Genomic DNA, 24,149 nt, shown 5'->3' with positions numbered 1-24,149 from the left:
CTTTCCCTAGTCTTGGGACACCTTTCCTCCAGCTTGCAGAGAAAGCAGCCCATTTTCCTTGGAGTCCCCCAAGTGTTGGCGAGGCAAGGTCAACATTGCCTTACAGATATCACAGAGGAAAGCCAATGTTGTTGCTGAGCAGTGCGTAGGCAAGGTCTGTGCAGGTCAGGAGGTCTCCTAGCATTCCTTCCCTTCACATGGCCTTTGTTACCATGACAGCTGCCGGGCCAGTACCACGCAGTAATGGCTCGTGTAGTTGTTCCTGCTCTGTGTGGATCCTGAGGTAGGCAGCACTGCTTGAAATGATAGCAGTGTCTTTTCAAGCCACCAAGGATGGAACGGATCATAAAGAAATTAAAAATCTTTGTTTAGGCAGGTGCTCAGGACATAGGCTGTAGGTTATCTTTTTCGGTGCCCCAGGTAACCTGATTCTCCTGTAGTTTCTTTGGCAAAGCCTTTGAATTAAGGATTGAGGAGGAGTTTTGCTTACAAACAGTTTTGAAGGGGTGACATAGTGGTCTGTGCCCCTTGTTTTGAGGTCATCTAAAACTAGTGTCTTCTCTGTTTGGAAATTCTCAGCTAGAAGGACTCTGAAGCTAACACCAAAGTAGGATTTGGCTTTGTGAGTATTTTAAGTTTTCCTGGGAAGTTAGAAAGCCTTGTCCTTTATCAGGTTAGGGACCATAACAGAAATGTCCTTCCAGTACGCATTATTCCTCCGTCAGATAGTGCTGCCAGCCTCACCTCATTGCTTACCAACATACAAGAAATAAATCAATGTAAATGAGATTGTTCCAGCAGCTTGCACAGGCTGTGAATTCAGAATTTCAAAAAAAGTCAAGTCTCCCTATCTGCTCAGAAATTGGAACTGAACCTAGTGATCTCTCCAAACACTTAGCTCTTGGGGAGTGCACAGACAATGAGGGTCTTTTTTTCTTTCTTTTTTTGTTTCAAGTTGCCATATCTCAGTACATTAACTGGCGCATTTTCAGATGTCACTTTTACAAAACTTTCTGAGGTTTAATTTAGAAAGCTAATGCTGGGTTTCTCTGGAAACCTATCCAGCTCTAAAAGCCTTTTATGAGTTATACTTCTCAAATCACAGATTTGGGATAAGACCCCACTTACGAAGGAAAAGGGATGTTTTAAATAATCTGAAAGGATATAGAGAAGAATTTGCCCGTAGGAAAACAGTGGGCGTTCTAACCGCATCTTCGATCAATATTGTTAGCAAGACATTAGAGAGAACAAATGAGACAGGAAGCAAAAGTACGTCAAATGAAGTAAAAACCAGTTTTTTAGGGAGACAGGCTAGTACATCAAAATGGTGCACAGTGTATTCTAAGTTTAATATGTTCTCAGGAGACCGATAATGCTAGTTAGAAATACTGAATACTCTGAAAATCGTAAAATTAGTTTTCTAAAGATCTGGCTGAGAAGCTTGCTGTCTGCTTCTGCTACAGAAGTACGTTCAGTACTTATACCTTTGTTTTGGACTTGAAACTGTTGGGTTCTGTACCCGGAGGTTCTGTGCTAAAGGGTTGACTGGTTCAGGTCAGCAAGATGCATCTAGAAATAAAAGGATGTGTTTTTCAAGAGCTGTTAGCAAAGACTTGTAAGCAGAGGTAGGAAAATCTTTGTAGGGACTGATCTGAATGTTGGAGCTTTCTGCTGAATAACTAATAAGAGTGTATCCAATAACAGAACCAGGCTTGTAGTCTTGGGGTTTGGACTTGGTTAAAATTTACATTTTCTGGCTCCTGCGTCCCCCCTGTTTCCCCCTCCTATCCGTTCAGCCAGTTTCTCTTGTGCTCCAGAATCCCAAGTCCTTTGTGTTTACAACGTTAAAGGACAACCGTAGTGTTTTGGGGTGTTTTTTCTGGCTGTGCAACAACTGCTGTAGTGCCCATCCGTAGAGAACATCACTGCCCTTCTACCCTAGGGCAGCATCTGCAGCTGCACCGTGTACCAACAGGAGACAGCGACAGGACGTGGAATGACGCGCACAGGAGGAAATGAAAAGTCAGTTTATGCAATAGCTTTATACCTTGTTTAATGAGGCGGCTTCTGCTATACAGAGCCAGCTGGGTGACTGCAGGATCTTTTAAAGTTCTTTTGCAAGATGCTTCAAACGCCTTGGAGACTCCATGGAAGCTGTGCAGTAGCATTTGCTGCAAACGGTCAAACGTTTTCTTCTGTGTTTAGTAGGCTTGAGTGGTTAGCAGCTATTGGAAGGAGATTTAGTTGAAAAGGCTGAAGAGTTTGAAAGACATTTGAAGCTAAATGTGTCTCCTGAAAAAAACAGGAGGAAATGTAGAAACAAAGTTAACTGCATGTTCTCTTTTATTCATGTTAAAGAAATTTTAAATCCAGTATGTTACATCTGGCAGAAGAGAGGGCGTTTGTTTTTCTTTTGACATCTGAAAGATTGGTCTCCTATCCAGACTTCTGTGTGCTTCAAAATTCCTCGAGAAACCTTTTCAAGCTTGAATTTGATTTGACTATATGAAAAAATTAAAGTAACTTGGTAGCTACTTTTCTTCACTGTGTCAAGGTTTACAACTGTTATGTATTTCTGACTTCCCAAAACCTTGAAACGTCTTGAAATTATGAAAGGTGAAAAATCATAAACTGTTCTTCAGTCCTTACTTGAAATTGAGAAGTATTTTGAAATTAACATGAAGAATTCTAGATTAGATATATTTTTGGGATTGGCTGCCTTACTTGTGAAGAGTGCTGTTAAAATTGTAATTGTTTTATTCAAGACAAATATGGTCTGATTAAACATCAGCTCTTAGTTAAAAAATTGTCTTTATAAGGGGAATCTGAAATTTTCTAACTGTGATGGTTGCAGAGAAATATGTTCAGCTACAAACCTGTAAAACAGTTCAGACAAAAGTTGTTATTATTTTCACTGGCCTGTTTCAGACTTCTGGCTGTTTGAATTTAGCCGTTCTGAAAAAGTAAAGACTGAAAGTCATTTATAATATTAGTTTTTTAAAAGAGATGGTTTTGTTTCCTGTCATATTAGGACAGAAGTAGAACCTTGCTTAGTGTGGAAGCATAAAAAGCGATACCCTTTAACAATGTTCTTTTCTCTTACAGATTAGCGCTAATATTTTCAGAACACTTCCACCTAGCGATAACCCAGATTTTGATCCAGAGGAAGATGAACCAACTCTTGAAGCCTCATGGCCCCACATACAGGTATGCGACTCCTTTATTTTCAAGCCTTGTTGTAAGGCAAGAACTGTGAATGGGTTCTTGAGTCATTTTGTGCCTTTGGGAAGAACGTCAAAATTGCTTTTATAACACAGTTGAGTTTCTATACATGAGAGGGGAAGGAAGTGGTGCTTTTCTTAACGTGTATAAATGATGGCAGAATGTAAGTCTTCTAAACTGCTTAAAGACTTCTTATTTATTTGTTTATTAAGTGGAGTGTTTGCACTGTTACACTGTGGTACACGTATGTCTTAAAAATATAAGGGTATTTTAGGAAACTGTGTTCTTAAGAGGTTTGTTTTCTGCCCTTGAGCAACTTCTTGTGTGATTTCAATAAAAAGTAAGAGGATGTTAACACTTCAGTTTCTTGTGATGGTAACAAAACCAGAGTAATAGCCTTCATTTGGTTTTTGAGCAACAAATAGCTATCTCCTCGTTCTTCCCACCCTCTTTCTTCCCTTCATGCAAAACTTCACAAAATAGGCATTGTTGTTTGGTAACAGTTGGTTAGTTATTCTATTGTTGCACTCCTGTGCCAATCTCGTGATTTTTATAGCATTGCTGTAGCAATCACATGATTGACTTGCAGTACCGCTGATTTTTTTTTAATTAACTGTTAAATGTGGAACAAACCTCAATCACGTGTAATCATCCAGGCTCATATCTCAGGTAGTTCATTGCTGAATTCATGTAAGTAGTATCTGTTAAGTAAAAGCTATGTAGCAACTCCTAGTAGTGAGTGGAAGGTTAATAGCTACCACGCACCTGCATGCTGCTCTCTCCCCTCTATTAAAGAGTTAAAATGTTCGAACGCTCTTACTTACAAACTCTACGCCTAATACTGGCTATAAAATGTACACGGTCAGGGTAGTGTTTGAGGCTTGAAACGAGTTATCACAAAAAATACCTCGGCAGGTTAAAGGCTGTGATAATTATCATCTTCTGTGTGCCTGATCCTAATTCATGGGAGAAATGGCTGTAACTGCACGACATGAGAGGCTTGTAGGGGTGGGAGGGTGCAAGGGTTGTGCAAGTGTCTGTTCTAGTCGGTAGCAGCATCATCTGACTTCAAAACGTCCCTGTCCCTCAGGAGTAGAATTTGTAAATGTTAGCTCAGTTCACTTCAGGTCACAAGTGAACTTGTGAACTTGTCATAGAAGAAGACTTGTGGCTTCTGTGACCAGTTTGCTTGTGCTTTAGGCTTGTCTAGGAGAAGTCAAAAGAGGTTTGTAACCGAGGTATTACTTGAAATTTTATTTTCAGCTTTTTCTTTTGCCTTTTTCTAAATGAGTTTTGGCCAGGCTGTCTGATCGTGGACTGTTGCATCAGTTGTTCATCCTGTCCTTGGAATAGAACGCCCCTTGCAGCACAGTGGAAACAGTTTGTGTCTTCCTCTCCTTCCTTTTACAGTTCACTGGATGGTAGGAGGCTGAGTCTGGTAACTTACTGATTGCCCCCAGGAGCAGAAAGCTGCTGGAAGTGTCACGTTCTGGAGGAAAGGGGTGTGCACATCCATTTCCTGCACACCACCTCCCCCCATCAAAGCCTGTTCTTACCTCTGGTGTAATCTAAAGCGCTGCTTGGGGGTGTGTGCGGATTTTTTTACTGGCTGTAGTTTGTGATCGCTTAGTTACAAACTCCCAATACTATCCTGATCTGGCAGTCAGATTTCTGAGAGGGAAAAAGAAAAAATCTGAATCTCTACTCTTCTCTGGTTCAATCTGGTGGCATTTCTCTATAAACTAACATGATAGATAATGGCTTAGTAAGTCATCAGTGTGTGAGGTCATAAAAAAAGGCTCTAGACCTGCAGTAAAGCGAGCGCCACTTGACGACACTGCTTTAAAGCAATACTCGAGATGGTCTGTAGCAGCCAAACTAGGTTGAACAGGTTGGCATTAAAGCCACTGCAGGTTTTGAGGCTTGGGGACTTGAAGAGTTGGTGGAATTGGTCGCTTAAAACAGTAATATTCTAGCGGTCTCTGCAAGAAAGAAGATTGAATCACCAAAGTAATAGGAGTTACTTCATAGCTCTTTGACCCAAGCAGACCAATTCTGAGAACCAGTTATCCTGTGGTTAACCCTTTCTCAGCTTAAAGTGTTGCAAACGCTTAGCAGAACTTTTTCTTGGATCTCTAACTGTGACTTTGCAATCCTTAAGTTTCCTCCTGTGTTTTTAACTCCAGGTCTTCAGGGCCTTATCTTATTGATAACCCGATGTACTTTCTTCCAGGTGTAGCTTCCAGTATTGTGTCATTGTCAAAGCAGTTGCCACATCTGACTATTCTTTGTTGTCAGAAATATTTTGTTGACATGACATGAACATTCATGTTCCTTGTTGATGGAAATGTTTAATATAGGAATTTATTATAGAAATCTTTAATGAAATTTAGTTCCGAAAGTAATCCCTGTGAAGCTGTGCTAATACCCTCCCGCCAGCCATGTTTCCCATTTCAATACAAACCAGTAGTGAAGTTACCTAGTTTCTAGCTTGAAAAAGATCAGTAGAACTCCCTGTGAAGCTGTGCTAATACCCTCCCGCCAGCCATGTTTCCCATTTCAATACAAACCAGTAGTGAAGTTACCTAGTTTCTAGCTTGAAAAAGATCAGTAGAACCATAGAATATTTTGGGTTGGAAGGGACCTTTAAAGGTCAACTGGTCCGACCCTCCTAAAATGAGCAGGGACATCTTCAACTAGATCAAGTTGTTCAGAACCTCAACCAACCTGACCTGGAATGTTTCCAGAGATGGGGCATCTATCACCTCTGTGGGCAACCTGGGTCACGGTTTCACCACAGAGTGTGTAAGGGTGACTACAGTAAAACTAAGGGCTATCCAGAACTGATTCTTGGGGGTTATCTCAGGTGGATGGACTCTAATATTAAGCATGTAATTCAAAGCACCTCTATTCTCTGTCTCCTTATAGCATCCGAAGTTTAGGAGAGAAAAGGATTTAGTAGCAGGCAAAAAAAAAAAAAAAAAAAAAAAAAATTTCTTCCTTTCATCTAGTCGGAATCTCCCCTCTATTAGTTTCAAACCGTCACCCCTTGGCCTGTCACAACAGGCCCTGCTGAAAAGACTGTCCCCATCCTTGTAAGCCCTGTTTAAGTTCTGGAAGGCCACAAAAAAGTCTCCTGGGAGTCTTCTCTTCAAGCTGAACAACCCCAACTCCTTCAGCCTGTCCTCACAGGAGAGATATTCCAGCCCTCTGATCATGTTTGTGGCCTCTGCTGGGCCCTCTCCAACAGGTTCATGTCACCTTGTGCTGAGGACTCCAGAGCTAGACATAGTACTCCAGGTGAGGTCTCACCAGAGTAGGGGAGGAGAACCACCTCCCTTGACGTGCTGGCCACACTTCTTTTGATGCAGCCCAGGATATGGTTGGTCTTTTGAGCTGCATGTGCAGGTTGCTGGCTTGTGTCCAGCTTTTCACCCACCAGTACCCCAAAGTCCTCTTGCACAGGGCTGCTCTCAAACCCTCATCCCCCAGTCTGTACCGAGACTGAAGACTGCCCCAACCCAGATGCAGGACCTTGCACTTGGCCTTGTTGAACCTCACGAGGATCACCTGGGTCCACTAAGCTTGTCCAGGTCCCTCTGGATGGCATTCTGTTCCTCAGGTGTGTCAGCTGCACTGCTCAGCTTCATGTCATCTGCAGGCTTGCTGAGGGTGTGCTCGATCCCGCTGTCGGTCATGGATGAAGATGTTAAACAGCCACGGTTGATCTAAGAGAGAGGCTGGGGAATGATAATATTTAAAATTACAGGGTTGGATTGTCTCTTACCCAGCTTTTAAAAATTCTGGCCTGTATTGTCTGTGGTGCTCTTGTGTTTATACACAAGAAGACAAATGAAGGCCGTGCAGGGAAGCTTGGCTTTTAGTAGTCCTGTTAGATGAAATTGGTCTTCATTCAGACTGCTGATATGAAGAGCTCTTGTTACAGTCTGTCGGGGGGAAGAAAGAGTGAAGGGCAACTTGTGTTTCTGAGCTTGTGCTTTGCAGATACCACATACCCTCCTTGAGGCTATGCGTGAGTAACTGTCATCTCCAGAGCTCTGGATCAAAAGTACTTATTGTCAAGCTCTTCTCTCAAGTGAGCTTCATAATTACAGTGATGAATTAAGTCAGGTGCCAGCTCTCATGTTAAGAAATACTCCTGGTGTGAACAATTGAAATACGTGCCTGTGAATAGGACCGCTGCGCTCAGACCAGTCAGTGATGTCATTATGGATCTAAATTGCGTTTTTAATATTATTACTAATCAACCGCTTAACTAGTGTGGAGTTAAACAGGCATTGAGAACATAAGCAGCCCTGACTGCACCTAAACATAAGACATCGTTCTCCTCGATTCTGCCGTAGTTGAGAGAAGCCTTGTGTGTGGTTTATGAATCTGCCATTGTTATGGAAGTGCAGTAGTTTGTATCGTGGTCTTCTGATGAACCCCAAAACACGGGAGGTGTTCTGGCTTCTTCATAGCTCTCTCCGCTACCTCAGGCCCTTGCTAGCTCTGTCTCCTGTCTGTTCTTCCACCTGAGGGCATGGTGGGATCATAGCGAGTGGAACTGGAACTCGATAGGAATAATACACTACAACGTATAAAGGATGTTGAAGATACGTCTGCAGAGGGGCCTAGAATTGAGTGCCCAGGAGGTAGAAACCTAGTGTTAAGGCAAACGCTTATGTTTTTGTGTATTCATTCAACTTTTTAACATGACTCTGCGATTTTGGAGATTGCAGCTAAAACTTAATTTCAGGGAGTCTTACTGAGCAGGTTTTTCTTCATCTGTTTAAGGAATTGTGTGATGATGGAGCATTTCATTTAATCCTCAGTGTTGATAAGTGTTTAGTAACTTATTTCTACGTAATAAATTCTCACTATAGTAGGAAATGTGACTTTGTATATAATACTTGCAAGCTGTTTTTGTCTAGTCGTGATATTTCTGATAGATGATTTATTAAGCTTTGACTCTTCAGGGCATTGAAGAGCTCTTGATACTGTAATTCAGTAAACGTCAGTAGAGGCTGTGATTAAGCAGTGATATGTTAGGCATCGGTTTCCTTTTGTACCTTTTAAGTATGTGACTAGAACCACTGTGGTGGTACTTACTGCCTTCAAAAATGTCATTTCTCTGTTTGCAGTTGGTGTATGAATTTTTCCTGAGGTTTTTGGAGAGCCCAGATTTTCAGCCTAGCATTGCAAAGAGATACATTGACCAGAAATTTGTACAGCAGGTGAGTAGAGAGAGTTTTTCCCACCCTCGGATTTAAAGACCACCTCTGAAGCTTGTCAGATGTCTGTACAGTTAAGGAGATTGTTAAAGCTTTCCTGTTGACATGGGGTTAAATCCGAGTTGTTGCAGCAGTGGTTTCTGCCAAACTCTAAACAAACAGCACATCAAGCCACACCAGCTATTCGTGATTGGTAAATCCAGAAGCACTTTGTGATCATGTATCAACCTCAGTGCTTTGCAATGTAAAATATCTGTGATTTGTAAATACAAGCTGGTTTTTTAGTTTGTAACTTCTGGTCACATCAACAACGTGCTAATTAAATTTTTGTAGCGCTTTAAAGTTTGGATTTTTTCGTGGATTTATCACAGGAAAACTGACAGCCTTTACTGTAAAAAGTTCCTGTACTTATTGTACATGAAATGCGCTCCAACATCTGCTAACTTGGGACTAGGTAGTGTCATTCTCTTCGCCACAGTGCATTAACCACGGAGGAAAATCAAAGATGATGATACTTGGGAGCATCACACTTCACCACACAAAGTAACTAGGAGCCAGAAAGTGGATTTCATATTATATGTAATTTCTCAAGGAATTAGGCTGTAGAATGCCATACCAACTTTCGTCCAAGGTTAACTCAGTGAGGATTTTTTCACCATGTCAAAACACTTGTTTGTCAAGGAAGAGCTCAGTGTGTGAGGAGTGAGTGTTGGCAGGTCATCAGAGTCCAGCAGTGACAAGTAAAGGCACAGATGGACCCTTTTTCTCCCCATCTTCAGTGGCTGCATTGAATTTCTACTTGTTTGGTTTTATGGTTCTTGTTTATAGGTGTTTCATTCAACTTTCCCTCTTCAGGCCTGAGGCTGCTGCTGAACTCTTGGCCATGGGTATCCAATTTCCTGATTGTCCCGTGGTTAAGAGCCTTAAGAGCTGCTGAGTTTCGGTGCCTGACAGGTCACTCGACCTGTCTCTAGACAATGCAACGAACAGCTAGCGATATACGGGGGGACACATGGAGCAGGGACCCTGAGAAATTCCTTCTAAATACAGAATGGAAGTGAGCCTGAACAAAGCCCCTGCACAGCTGTTTCCAGTCCCGTGGGCTGCTTGGTGTAGACTTACGTGAGCTCCCAGACCTGGACTGAGCAGAGGCTGCGGGTCCTGCTCGAGCTTGTTGAGCATGGTTAGCATTTCTGAACATGCTGACGTGGGCACGCGGGGAAGAAAAGTAACCGAAATAGTGGTCTGTAATGGGATGGGAGGATCTTTTGATGTCTGCCTGAGTTTGGTCGCCTCTGTGTCCCTGGAAGACTTGCTACAAGAAAAAAGATGCATGGAACATCTTGCCAGCTTATTGCAGCGTTTAGTCTGTATTAGAGGATCAATTAATAATTGCCCTTATTTTATGACCCCTCCATGTTAAATCGTTAATTGTGAAATTTCTCACACAGGAATGCTTTTGCTTAACCTTTGAGACACAAGTAGCTTTTTGAGATGAGCAGTGCAGGATTTAAATTAAGAAATTGTAAATACCTGATACAGGTTCAGTTCATTCCGATTTCTTAAAGACTAAGTGTAAACCACTTTCCTGAGGTTTGATAATCTCATTCTTACAATTTCATTTTAATTTCAGTAGTGCAGTAGTTGTTGGAATAGCTTTGTTGTGTATAGACTTTGAAGGGAATGAAGGGTCTATTTAAAAGACAATAATCAGCTTTATTAAAAAAATCTAATTTTTAAAGTGTAATCTTTTTGTTAAACTGATTCTATTTCTCTAATGTAAACTTGTAAATTAAAGATTAAACTCAAATCGGTAACGTACATTTTAAGGTTTTCAAAAGTAATACATTTCAATTTAATTTTTAAAGCTGTTGGAGCTCTTTGATAGCGAAGACCCACGAGAACGAGACTTCCTAAAGACAGTTCTTCATCGTATTTATGGAAAATTCCTCGGTTTAAGAGCATTCATCAGGAAACAGATTAACAACATTTTCCTCAGGTATGTGTGTGTGACAAGGCTGAGGAGCACTTTATCTTGATTCGTGGTCTGGGTCTGCAGTGATTTATTCTTGAAATAAAAGACCTGGGTTTGGACTGTGGTCCGGCTTTCAAGTATTTAAAGCTTATTAAAGGTAATTTCTTTGGAATCGCTGATCCTCTTGTTTTGGTTTTTGATGGTTGTCTTTTTCTGTAACAGGTTTATATATGAAACAGAGCACTTCAATGGTGTTGCTGAACTTCTCGAGATACTAGGAAGGTAAGTTTGCTCTGACGCATAAAATACAAAACATTTTTGTGGGTGTTTGCTTCAGCTTTCCCAGTTTAGAAGTGGGAAGAGGGAAGGAGAGTTTCACGGTAACGAGTGAAGTGCAGTCACTGATACAGTCTAATACTGTCTGGGTTACCATGTAAATATCAAATTAGGATACACAGGATAAATTATTCTTTTTCAGTGCAAGTTTTAAAGCTGACTGGCAAAATATTTCTCAAGGGCCCTTGTTTGTCAGGAATATCTACTCTTGCTTGTCTTATACCTGATAGATGACTTGTGCTTTGATTCAGAAAGTGAATGTTAACTTTTGCCCTCGTGCTGAACGAAATGCTTTAATCTGCAGCAGGCTGGTTTTCTTTAAGCTCTGTTCAGGAAAGCCTTGTCAGTGCCAGGGTTTTTTGGTTATCTTGCTACTATTTCACTAATTTTAATTTTTAACTTCAAAGGTTTTTGTGACAGTGTTTTCCAAAACTGTCGCATATATTTTACAGTAGAAACCTTTATAAATATTATTGGCCTAACTGAAATTCCAGACACTGTGAAACTGCTGTGGAGCAATTTTTCATGAAAATGAAGTGAAAGGGATACCTTTCTAAAAGGCAAGGGGGAAGAAAAACCTCACCCTCTTCCTGAAGGACTTTTGTCTGTTCTGTGACTCATCAACTCTTAAAAATAAGAATCAATGAGACACTTTCTAACTTTGTTTTTGGAGGGAAAGGTTGCTCAAACTGCACTGTTTAAAATGGTTCAAAATTATATGCCAGTTATGCAAGTTGCTGGTGGTTGTGGGTGAAGTGGATCAGCTCCCCGGTGCATCTGTCTAAGCTTTACAATGAAACAGCAAGACTTACTGAGGTGATTTTACTAAGGGAGGCCACAACAACATACCTCAGCTCGTCTAATGAGTGTTCTGGACTACTGGTTCCCTGGTATTCCGACCAAGCCTAAACCTAAACTCACGCCATTCCAACGCTTTAAAGGCTGTGCATAGGTAGAGCTGGTGTATGGCTTTGAAATGATCAGGTTTAGAAATTGGATCAGAAATAGAGTGTCTCTTGAATTTACAGAAATTCTTGACCTGATAAGAATTTTTTTAATAAAAATCCTGCTTATTCATGTTTTCAGTATTATCAATGGTTTTGCACTGCCACTGAAAGCAGAACACAAACAGTTCCTTATGAAAGTTCTGATTCCCATGCACACTGCGAAGGGATTAGCTTTGTTTCACGCACAGGTAAGCTTTTGCCTATTTTTAAGAGCGGTGGGGTTTTCTGTATTTGCATTTGATGCTAATGAAATTTGAAGCAGTGGGTGTTGTTATACCAATATTCCAAAACATCAGCAAATCCAGTTACTGGTTTTTTAAAAGCTCTTTCAAATCTTATGTCTAAATGTTAATCTGAGACAATATTTATCATCTGTTAAAAGCAAAAGAATTTAGGAGTGAGTCAGTCATGTCAGCTGAAGTGGGAAGCTTTTTGTGCTTGCTCATCCTGTCACACTTTAAGCTTCATTTAATCCCAGGACCTTGTGCTGTTACTGGTTCCTTTACGTAACCTAAATGCTGTGTGTGAAGGAACCTCTGGTATGGCCACGTACTTGTTTCAGAGGTGCTTTTTTAGTTCCAAAACCAAACCAATGATGAGGAGGGGAGGAGAGTGCCGGATGTAAATGGCAGAAGCGTGTAGTAGGTAGAAGTGACGTAGGTCAGGGATGCTGTCAGAATGCTCCGTTCTTCATTTGACTTCCGTTCTTACACTTTGCACAGATGATCAGCCTTGTGTGTGAGGGATAACGTGTATCCTTTCCAGACGTACATTTGATGCAAACTTGCAAGTAATTCTGCTGTGGCTAATTAAAAACTTGCTTGGTTAACTTAGCTCACTAATGCAGCTCTTTATAGACAAACGATACAGGGCAATTAGTTTCCAATTAAAGTGACTGTATAATCACTGCGCCTGTATAATCTACAAACAGGATCAAGTCAAGAGCTCGGTTAATTCCCGGTTCCCATATGAAGTTTTAATTAAATCACTTGTCTTTGTGGTTTATTGCTATGCAATAAGCTGCTCCATGGAATGAGTCAGTGCTGTGAAGGTCACTTGCCAAAGGTATTGTCACCGACAGGGCAGTACAGCCAGCTGCCCTTTTTCCTACGATCCGTTTAATCCGGTTCATCCATACCTGAAAGGATCCTGTTAATTCAGGTGCTGTGTACCTGAAAGCAGCATTTGGTTTGCTGACTGTGCTCCCTGTCTCTCCCTTCACCCACCGGTAGTGCCACGTGCGGTTTCAGCACTGGGCAGTCCTGGTTTCCTATTACCCTGAAGCTGTAAACCAGCACTAAATCTGCTTTGCACTCGGGAGTGGCCTGGCTGCTTTGGTGGTACAAGTTCAGACTTCCCTTACGGTTGAATTAAGTGTGAGTCTTCGTGTCTTTGAACAATAAAGCGTTACTGTACAATGTATATAATGGGATTTTATGAGGCTAATGTGTGACATTTGTTGTTTTTTGAATCCTTATATACATCCTTAGCCTAAGGGTAAAAGAAATAAACAAGACCCGTTGTAATTACAGCGTTGTATTTATCTGCTTTGGGATAACAGATTAAAAAAGGGGGGGGAGGGGGCGGGGGGGAGGTAATGCTTGATTTCAAGCATCTGAAGCATTGCAGTGTACGTGTAATTCATGTAAATAACTTTTGTCTTTGCTTTATATTGTGAGACAAAGACTATGACTTCTTAAAATCAGTCTGAATAGAATCTAGGATTGTAACTGCTTTAGTGATAGGATTATCGTATGGGTTCTGTACTGGGCAGAGGTATGGTTGTTTAGTTACCCGTTCTAAAACCATTTTTGACTGAAAGTGTCACCTTTTTTTACCCCAGTATAGATGTTTGAAAGCGATGACTTTGTAATGCTAACACAGCAATTGATGCTGAGAAAAATCTGTCTGGGTACTGGATCTGAGTTGGGGAAGTATCTGTCAAGCTTAAAAGCAATTTTCTTCTAGGATGAGAAAAACCTGAAGATTTTTTGGTATGCAGGGAGTTTTTGTAAAATAGAGCAGGCTTGTATATCTTGCTGCTTTAACTGGCATTTTGTTTGGTTAGGAAGAATTTAAAATGTCTGTATTGGGGTGTTCTGGGTTGGGGTGTTTTCCTCCCTTGATCTGAGGTGCTTCCATTGTAAATCGTGGTATTTAGTTGAGCTGCAGTGTCTGAACAGTGTCTGTTTAAATAATCGTATGACTTACATTCTAGCTCGCCTATTGTGTTGTACAGTTCCTGGAAAAAGATACAACTTTAACAGAGCCTGTAAGTGTTCCTCAGTTCAATCTTTTTCTGTTCCTAATTTCAGTTAAATGTTTCAGTGTAACTTGTGTGGTGGTGCTATCTGTACTATCTTGATTAATGTTCTATGGGGGCGGGTGTTGGTGGGGGGTTTTTGTGTGTGTGGGTTTTGTTTTGTTGGGTTTTTTTGCTGTGTTTTTTTTTTTGGTTTGGATTGGGTTTTTTTCCCCCAAAAAATTTTTAAATCTTGAAAACTGTTACAAAAATTCTGGCCTCAAAAGGACAGTTATCTCTTAACCTGTGACCTAGACAGAGTACAACTTTAAATACAAGTTTGAACTACTGATGTCATGCAGATTACCTCCTATGAGAAAGGATGTACAACTGTCTTCCCTTCAGTAGGAACTAAAACGTCAGTGGGTTTAGTGTCTAGCCACTGATGGTCGGTGTCTAGCCGCTGCCTGAAGCTGGAATATTTTAGGGAATAAACAATCCCAAAAGAAAAGTTGGAAAGAACAGCACTTTGCGTAGACAGAAGGAACGCTGCAGTTGCAGCTGCGGTGGTTGTTCTGCCTCTGCCGTCACTGAGCTGCCTCCTGGCAGTCGCAGCGCAGGTGCTCCAGGCGTCGGTGGCTTTTGCCAGACTGCGTCTCCCGTGATACGTATTGACAGCTCAGCTAAAAAGGGGTTTGCAGCGCTTCATGCAAGGGCTTTGGCAATGCCCGTGAAGAAGAACGCAGGCTCAGGGCAGTGCAGCGGCTCGTGGGGACACGGACTGATGTTAGACCAGCTAGAACAGAAACTGGTCTTAGCTGGACAGTCAGAAAACTTTCTGTTGGGGGTATGTTGATATTGGAATACTTTATCCCTTCTTGTGGCAGAAAAATGAAGAGCTCATGCAAAATCTAAATTTTTCTATAAAGAAAAAAGAAACAGCTTTGTGGAAACAACACATCTTCACTGCCCTTTCAGTGGAAGCTTGTTTTCTGCACGGCCACTTCAGTGTTGATGTTCCTCCTCAGAAGAAGAGTTATTCTGTAGCTGGTGGAAGGTGGTTGACCTGCTTGTCTGTAAATTGGCCTTGTCTGCATAAGCACCTTCTTTCCCCCTGTACGGGAGCATTGCCAGCTACACTGGTCAGTGAGCTGGATTTGCTGGACAGGGCGAGGAGAGAGGAACAGCGTAAGCCTTATTCCTTAAGCCAAGCGGGAGAACTAGCCAGGCATTTTGGTGGTTCAGGTTGACACGTATAGTGTTGCATGAAAACCTGTGAGATCGAATGAATTGACAAAGTCCAAAGCTCCTGATATGAATTTACAGAACTGTGATGCAGGACCCAAGCTGGGACTTTTTGAAGTGAAGGAGGCAGGGCTTTTGAAGCAGGACTGCCACAGCGCGACTCCGAGACTTCACCGGGGCTACAGCATACACAGTTCTGGTTGCTGCTTACTCAGTACAGATGAATTCAGAATGGAGAAGGTTCGAGAAGTCACTGCAGTGTATAGTGAAATTGGCTTTATAAAGGAGTAAATGTAAGATGATGAGAAGTGAAGCTGTAAGAAACTTTCTGAAGTGCTTGAAAAGTAAATGGTAAAATTTGGGGCAACTCATGAGATCGCATTTGGAATTCTTTTGGCTTTAGGTCAAGCAATATTTTAAGAACACCATCAGAAGGCTGTCTTCATGAGTACCTTACTGTTATTTTTCTGGCAGGAATTGTCACTCAGGGTCAGTTTAGAGGACATTCAATCTGAGCTCTTGTAACTATGGTAGTCTGCCTTAGGTCAGTCCTGATGTTTGCAGAGCTGACAAGAACAGTTGGTTACCTAACCCTGCGAAGTGCAGTGGCCTTTACATTGAAGAAATCAGGGTAAACACGCAGCCCTTGTACACGAGAGAAGTTTTCCAGCAGGTGCCCGCTGTTGTAAGTCACTTTACAGGGATTTTGTAGGTCAGGGAAGAATATTCATCTTAAGAATTCTGTGTATTAAGAGCAGGCAGGATTTGAGATCTGCATTCATGGTGAATATTTCTTAGAATAAAATCTTTGAATGTAAACGTGCATTTTAATAATAAAAGCACATGCTAGCTGGAAACCGATGCTCTCTGCGGAGCAAGAAAGGTACCTCGTAGAGGTCTGCACCACTATTTCTTTATCCAGATGAGAATACAAGTTCCTGTAGTGAAGTATATTCACCACTCTTACAATAACAAGTGCTGGGAACTGGGCTTTTCCAGCTAACTCAGTTCTATGCTTTAGGACCCATAAACTCATGCTTCAATTAGGGGTATCTGGTAGGTTCTCACGGCTTTTCTTTGTCTTGTCTGACATTTTTTGGCTTACTTGCACTTTTCTGTCGGCAGAATGAGCTATTGTACCTGTATACATTCAGGTTTGTTCTTTAAAAATACAATCTCAGTGGTATGTAACTGAGTCATTTGGTTACGAGCTAATTAACAGAAAAATGGCTCTAAAGTGTACTTACACAGACTGCTTTATGAATCTAGAGAAACAAATATAATTAATTCTGCAAGTCTGACTCCTTGAGAGTGGAGAAGCGAGTGAGCAAAGGACTGGCCAGATGAGGTAACTGCAGTGGAATGGAGCAGCTCGACGTGTCTCCTCTCCCCTCACTGTGCCACCTGCCTCAGCTCTTCTGCGCTGGCCATGGAGGCAGCGAGGAGGCCGGGTCGGGACCGGCAGAGCAGCTCAGGGAGGGAGCTCTGCTGCTGTGGGCCAGTGGCAGAGCTGTCACCTATGTAGGCTGACCCAGGCCTCCTGCTCCTTCGTCAGGTGTCACATGCTGGCATTAGAATTTCAGTTGTCTGCATCTTCCAGCTGGTAGAACTGGATGGTCAAGGCTCTGTAAGGCAGCCCCATTCTTGCTTTGTTGGTGTGGATTTGAGCACTGGACTTCACCAGCTGCCCGGGGTTTCTGTGTTGCTCAGCGTCACTCCAGTGACATTCGGTTTCGCAGTAGCAGGATATGCGAGTATCCTGGGGTAGATATTTGTCTGCTCCGAAAATCGTATCAATGTTTTCTCTGGGAACTCACTTTTGATAGTACTGGTACTTGTGAATAAAAGAACCAGCTGGGAAGCTGAGTTAAAAAACCAACAACATGGTAAAACCCAGAGCGGGAAGGTATTCAGAGAGCTGAGTAAGTTCTCCAATCAGATGTGGTCAATTAGGTGCTGTTGTGTCATAAAAATAGAGGCTCTCCTCTCAGAATTGAAGTTTATAAGGCTCTGAGAATGTTTCTGCTTCTGAAACAGTTACAGTTTTTTTTTTTTTTGGCCAGCATTAATTTTGTAATGTAGCTGCAGTGCCAGATGTTTGTTCTAGGAAACAGGCCTCCAGCCTTCGTGTGGTTTGGGTTCCCCCCACCCCTTCCTCCTGAGGGCTCTACTTTCTAATGAAGGTTCCCAAAGGTTTGATTTTCCAGCCTTGGGTTGAGATATTCTAGTATCTACACTGAAAACTATTGTCTGAGTTCACAACTTCTTAAAGTTTCTAGTCTTTAACGATGCCAATCCTGCAAGGAAGAAGGAAGGTGGAGGCCACGGCTCCTCTGCATAGCCCTGTTTGGGCAGTCAGCCTGTACCACTTGCTCTTGGGCTTCAAACCTTGATGCCCAGACAGGTGCTTCCCAAAGTGTGGATGAGTAGAAGACAAATATTCTGGGAAATCCAGCTACAGGGGGGTTAACCTCATGTTGTGAGGCTTTGATGTTACCAGCATCCCATCAATTAATGCGTGTATTGGGGGGGGCACAGTGCGAACGGATAACCAAAGACCTGTGAAGTGATAAGGGTCTAAATTATTCCGATAACCTAATGAAGATACAGATTTAAATGAGGCAGCGCAGTATTTATTCTCAGTGGAACTCTGTTGAGCTGTGTTTCATTTTCGTTGAACCGCTGGATAAGGAAAAGCAAACTGGTTCTGTACTTTATCAGATACGGAATAGAAATGTGTTCTGCTTCAACATGTTTGTCTTTTTAATGTAGGTCATCAGAGGACTGCTCAAATTTTGGCCAAAAACTTGCAGCCAGAAAGAGGTTGGTGTTGTCTCTTGTTTCTGGTGCCTGCTGTGATGTAAAGCCTCGTGGGGCAGGTTCACGCGTCCCTCCTCTGCAGTGCTCTGCAGCAGATCCTGCAGCTCTCGGAGCTTCTGGAGGCGCTCCCCTTTGTGCTGCGGCTCCGTGCCACTGTCCTGTACATCTGTTCTTACTGAGGTGTTGCAAGGCTGAAACCATTCTAGAAGCTGCCTTCTAAGATCCCGTATAGAGAAACACTTTTCTGAGGTGGGAAGTATTTTACTAGATAGTCCAGGTTGGAGGTTGCCATCTGCCACGTGGCACAGACAGCACTGAGAGATGAGCAAGCGTCTGGTAAAGCGTACAGACATTATTTTCCTGTTGCACAAAAATAAATCATCTTGGAAAGTTTAATTTTTTCTGGTTTCTTCTCTGTAGTTAAAAATCAGAAATTTGATTTATGCTGCCAGATCTGTGCCACCTACCCAGTGTTCTGCTGGTTGTATTTAAAACCAGAATTAACCGTTTATCACTTCAAAAGCTACTTTTGAGACCTCAGATGATGGTAATCTCTGCAGCCACTCTTGGAGACAGAAAATGCTGTAGTGAGTGTGTTTAACCCTAAAACCCTGCAGAAGCCATTCGGGGAAGTGTTCAGAGCAGTGACCCGAAAGGAGACGTGCAGGGTGAGAGCTGAACCCGGCAGCCGACGCCGGTGGTTGGCTTGGTCCAGGCCCCACGCGCTGTCATCGCACGCAGTGGCCGCGGCAGGGCTCGTGGCCGACGTCAAAGCTGCATTTTGTTTGCTTGCAACAGCCATGCAAAATGTTCTCATACTCTGGGATGTATTTCTTTTTTCCCAACAGGTAATGTTTTTAGGTGAAATTGAAGAAATCTTAGATGTAATAGAACCGTCACAATTCAGAAAAATAGAAGAGCCTTTATTTAAGCAAATATCCAAGTGTGTCTCAAGTTCACATTTTCAGGTAAAAAAAAAGTACAAGTTTGGGGGGTTATTTTAATAATAATTTATGTTATGGCTGTTGACCCCTAAACTTTGTGTTTCAGGTTGCAGAGAGAGCTTTGTACTTCTGGAATAATGAATATATTCTTAGCCTGATTGAGGAGAACATTGATAAAATTCTACCAATTATGTTTGGCAGTTTATACAAGATCTCCAAAGAACACTGGAACCCGTACGTAGTGTTTAACCTCATCTATAGCACCATAAATAAATTGTCCACGGTTTTAGGTGTGGGTCGTGAGCTTGTAAACGTGACTTCATTTTTACTTAAGTCAGGTGAACTCAGTGAGATCATGGGTGCCAAAACAGATGTTGCTTTCAGCTCTGTGCGTTCACTGTTCTGCGTTGTTAGGATGGAGACCTGGAATTTATGGGAAAAGTACGAGGAAATGGGGTGGTGCTTTTCATGCCGTAATGACACTGGATCTTATGTATCAGTTAAAACTGCAAATTCTTAGACCAAAATGATTTCTGAGGGATGCTTCTGCTGTATCTATGCTTTGCTGCCCCTTACTACTTCGGATGAACAAAATTCTGTCCCTGTCTTCAGCAGCAGCTATTGCTGCCCCATGAGATAAGAAGGGGAAAAGATCCTGTCGGAGAAGAGCGGCACATGCTATGCAACTGCAAGAGTCAGGAATTAAACTGTCATTTCAAAAAACGTTTACGTATGGATTTCATTAATTTCTTGAGGAAATTCTAGTCAAGGGTTTTGTTGCAGAAACTCGCTGACCTTATAGGAGTATCTTAACTCAGAAGCTCAGAGTCCAAAAAAGAAACTGAACGCTTGTTTGGTGCAGTGATTTGTGTTGAGTAACTCTAACGGTTGTGTTCCTCTGTCCCAGAACTATTGTGGCCCTGGTCTATAACGTGCTGAAAACCCTGATGGAAATGAACGGCAAGCTTTTCGATGAACTGACCAGCTCCTACAAAGCAGAAAGGCAGAGGTACTGATTCTTCTTCCAAACACGTGTGATAAATACAGGTCTAAAACGCACCAGCTGAAAAGAAACAAAATGTCACGGTTGTGGCTGTGGGGTTCTCTAGTGGAACTGCTCGTGGGGGATTTGCTGCCGGGTGTCACTGGAGCGTCTCGGTGGTGCCTGGTGGGGTGGCAGGAAGGCCCCAGTTCCCCATCCTGCCTGGGCAGGGAGCACACGCTGCTGTGGGGGGGAACTGGGCTCAGCTGCTGCTGTGAGGGGCTGCCTGGTGCTGGCCTTGCTTGCCTGAAGGACGCTCAACTGGAGAACACTTCACAGCCCAGCTCAGACCCCTCTCTGCCCTGCTAACCCGCACCGCTGCAGCCAGGGAGGCAGGGCACGGATCATCCCAGGCCAGCTGAGACCGCGTGCAAAGCCTCCTTACAGTGGTTGTGCTTTTCTACCCCAGAGACGCTTAGTCCCTTAATTTGTCTGCAGTGCTAGAAGAACCTCCTTAGAACTGCAGTTGTCTGTGCAGAGCCACACCGCAGCACTTGTCTGAGTTCGCTGGAGCAAAGTTACGGTTTTACCGCTAACCGTCACCAATCTGTACACTTGCTTTTCAGTAGAGGAAACTGGAATTGCCTCAAACAGCTTTGGAGAAAAGCTTACAGGAGGAGTTACTGGATGTCAATCCGAGTTAAATAACTGTCTCTCCACACTGCACTTAAAACACGTCTGAAATTGATACTTTGCTCTGTTTGACAGAGAGAAAAAGAAGGAACTGGAACGTGAAGAGTTGTGGAGAAAGCTCGAGGAGTTGAAGCTGAAGAAGGCGATGGCAGAGAAGCAGAACAGCGCTCACAGCGTGCTGAACGCCCACAGTACAAGTGCCAAATAAAGGAAACAACCACCTCTACTCGGCAGACACGCTTTTTTGTACCCTTTTGAAATACGTAAGGATTTGTAAAAGAAACCTCATTACTCTGATAGAAACAGCCCATTTTTTCTCTGGTAGATGCAAAGATCTGAAATTCAATACAGCAGTTAAGTGATGTCACTACCACAGCATATTGTGCGTTGTCTCATTATCGATATACCGTCACTTCCAACGTCTCACAGAAATGAATTATCATCCTTAATGAGTGACATAATTCTGGGAGTGGTGAGAATTATGACTTGAATTTTTGATTTGTTGCACATAGGTGGTATAGTTTGCTATGTACATTTTTTCCTTGTTTTATATGTGCTTTTCACATCGCTGCATACTTGGGTTGAGATGATAGAAAAGGCTTCTAGTTGTGCTGTATTTTCTCAAATAAAACCAAGGTACGTTACCAGTAACTCGATACTCAGTGTGTGCCCCTGACAGCACTGAAAGGAACTCCGACGTGGTGCTGCCCTTGAATTCCTGACTGGGTTCAGATTTAGATTTATCTAATGCTCACATTAGGAGGAAGCAAAGTAGGGAGAGAACATCAGCCTGAACATCAGGCTGGGGTGGTCCATGCCTCTGACCTACCGCTTGGTGAGTGCCTCTACCCTGTTCTTGCTGCCTCCTGGTCCTGGGCTGCTTAGAGATCTCCTGCTGCTGCAGCTGAGGATGGACCTTTCTCTAGAGCCCATCTATGATGCTCCTCATCAGCCCAAGGACTCCCTGCAGAGTAGTGCAGGTCTCCTGGATGTTTCTGCATTAGTTTTAGCATCTCCTGGACTGAAAAATGAGACCAAAATTGGGAATATTCTGTTTTTCGTAGTAAGGAGGGAAGGATGTCACTAAATAGTTCCTTGTTTTATTTAAAGAAAATGCAGTCTGTTTCTTAAAGGTAGAAGGTTGACAATAGAAGTCTTGTCTGTTTACTTGATCAAGTATTTTTCACATCTTTTATCAGAGTACCATTCCAATCTCTTAAATTGCAGTTGTGTGGAAAACTTTTGTAATGAAAGATCTTTGGGGAATTGAGCAGCATTCAATAAAGTCTTTATGTTTGTATTTACTGCTGTACATCACATCTTTGTGTTGCTAAAGCCCAGGAGAATTAGAATGGCTTTTACCAACAGCCGTTAACCGCTCACGGCGCGGAATATCCTGTGGCTTTTCACTGCCTGGAAGTGCTGGAGGCGCAGGCTGCCGAGTTTTGTTTCTGGTGAGTAGGGTGGAAGGCTTTGTGTGGCTCTGTGGTGGCCGGAGCAGCTGAGGCAGAGTCCTCACCCTCTGCTTGGCTGCTTTGCTGACTTTATTCAAGCAGGGTGGGGGCAGAGCAGGGGGAAAAGTCTCCACTGTGCTGTCCAAGCTGACCTTATCACGCTTACTGTTACTTCATTTTTGTCTCTAAGCGGTTGCATTTTGCAGAGGAAATGGGAATAACGCTGCCGGAAGCAGCTTACGCTTCCAGTGGCTCCACCTGACCAAAACCGTTAGTTGCTACTCTCCTCATGTCTGTTTTATGTAAAAATCCCACATAATCCGCTCACTGAGGAAGGCTCTGCCAGGGCAGGTGGCTGCCCAGAATTTGGGGGCAAAAAAATCCTGTACTTCTCAAAGCCAGACATTAAACACCGAGGGGCCTGCGAGGGTACCAGTTTTCCACAGTTTGTTTGGTACGTCTGTTGCTCTGGAACAATAAAACCCCCGATGTGAGACACAAAATATTTTAGCTGTCCTGCAGTCTAAAGGAAATAAACTTTACCAGCCTTGGGGAATCCCAACTCCGACCTTGCAGTGGCACCAAGCACAAAGGACTGATGTTTCTAACTGTTATGAGTTGTTCAGGAATTTACAAATATGCACAGCAAGGGGCAGTCAACGAAAAACAACACCGTAACTGGAAGAGCCCACTTCAAAGAAACTGTGCAACATTTGCTGTAGGAATCGCTCCTATAAAAAAGAAAGGTTTCTCGCCTGCTCCAGTAACAGGCTGCAGAAAGGAGCTGAGGCTAAGCTCTCTTCCAGTTTACCTTCTCTGCCTTCATCGGCAAAAAAAGAAAAAAAAATGCGGTAGGATGCATCATTACCTGAGCACAGGGCTGGTTCGGAACATTTTTTGTAAAAGCCAAGAAATAGCTGCTGTAATATCATGTGCTAAAGGAGTGCTTGGGTGGTTACGGGACAGTGAGGGAGGAGCAAGCTCAGTTACCTGTTCCTGACCTGTGGGACGGTCCCTCAGCAGGGTAGTCGGAAAGGCAAAGGGCTGTAAGCTGAGCGGGGAGGTCAGTGGAATGTTCTACCAGCGTAGGCTGGGGTGGAGCAAGATCACCAGGGCTTTTCTTGATACAAATGGTTGGGGGGGGGGGGGTGGGGGGGTTTGGGGGCGTGGGATGGTTTGACCAGGGTAGGCTGGGGTGGAGCAAGATCCCCAGGGCTTTTCTTGATACAAATGGTTGGGGGGGGGGTGTTGTGTGTTTTGTGTGGTTGTTTGGTGATTTCTGTCCTATTCCCCCATGTCCCTGACCAGCTCCTAGGGATGAAGTGGCTCTGGAGCAGATGCATGATTGGCCCTGCTGCACCAGAACCATCACTGCAAGAGCCTGAGCATAAAGCAGGGCTGACACCACCTGCTCCTGCATCCAAACCTTTTCTTCACTCCCAGTTCCCTCAGGCTGTGCCACTCCAATGATGAGTGGTTTGAAGCACCAGCACAGGAGCTGGGAAGGAGGCAAGAGCCGTACCCGTAAGCGACTGGCGGGCTGTAGCCTCCTCTTACCTTCACCTGTCTGCGCAAAGGAGAAGCTGTACCCTGGCTCCATCCCTGGGGCCGGCGCAGCTCGTTTGGTTTTCTTATGACAGTGAGGTTTTGGTCCCTGCTTTAAGGCTGTGTACAGTCAATGTGGTGCCTTGATTTGCTCTGGAAATCAGCTCGAAGTACTAAGTTTTGTTCCAGAATGCTTCCTCAGAGGGCAAAAGAAAGCCCGAGGACACCCACTACCATATTAATACTTCATTAAAAGAGGATGGAAGAAGCAAAATACGTAAGACAGCACCATTAGAGCACTGTTAGGTCACACACTTTCTCTCTCTAGCTCAGCATCACATTTAAATACCAGGCTGCTTGAAGACTCTTTTTCAGTTCCTTAGCAAAGACTGGGGGAAGAGGGAAGAGCCCCAGCCTGAGCCAGACTCTGCGGGAGTTCACTTTGAGTGG

At 43.2% G+C, this 24,149-nt stretch overlaps 1 protein-coding gene across 1 annotated transcript in view; it reads left to right on the top strand.

The window, feature by feature from the left end:
* The window catches only part of PPP2R5A (protein phosphatase 2, regulatory subunit B', alpha), a 23,971-nt gene extending 2,521 nt beyond the window's left edge, over nt 1-21,450 (top strand). Inside the window, exons 2-12 of the mRNA XM_010142736.1 lie at nt 3,106-3,207; nt 8,367-8,459; nt 10,325-10,455; nt 10,654-10,713; nt 11,854-11,962; nt 13,993-14,046; nt 18,034-18,084; nt 18,930-19,049; nt 19,132-19,259; nt 19,933-20,034; nt 20,776-21,450. Coding sequence (XP_010141038.1) covers nt 3,106-3,207; nt 8,367-8,459; nt 10,325-10,455; nt 10,654-10,713; nt 11,854-11,962; nt 13,993-14,046; nt 18,034-18,084; nt 18,930-19,049; nt 19,132-19,259; nt 19,933-20,034; nt 20,776-20,908 — 1,083 coding nt within the window. The 3' untranslated portion in view covers nt 20,909-21,450. The remainder of the gene's footprint in view (nt 1-3,105; nt 3,208-8,366; nt 8,460-10,324; nt 10,456-10,653; nt 10,714-11,853; nt 11,963-13,992; nt 14,047-18,033; nt 18,085-18,929; nt 19,050-19,131; nt 19,260-19,932; nt 20,035-20,775) is intronic.
* The last annotated feature ends 2,699 nt before the right edge of the window (nt 21,451-24,149 follow it).

The sequence above is a fragment of the Buceros rhinoceros genome, unplaced genomic scaffold (genome assembly GCF_000710305.1).
Source record: "Buceros rhinoceros silvestris isolate BGI_N320 unplaced genomic scaffold, ASM71030v1 scaffold6259, whole genome shotgun sequence".
In the NCBI taxonomy this organism is placed as follows: domain Eukaryota; kingdom Metazoa; phylum Chordata; class Aves; order Bucerotiformes; family Bucerotidae; genus Buceros; species Buceros rhinoceros.
Note: the sequence above shows the minus strand (reverse complement) of the source record. Positions and strands in the feature narration are given on the sequence as shown.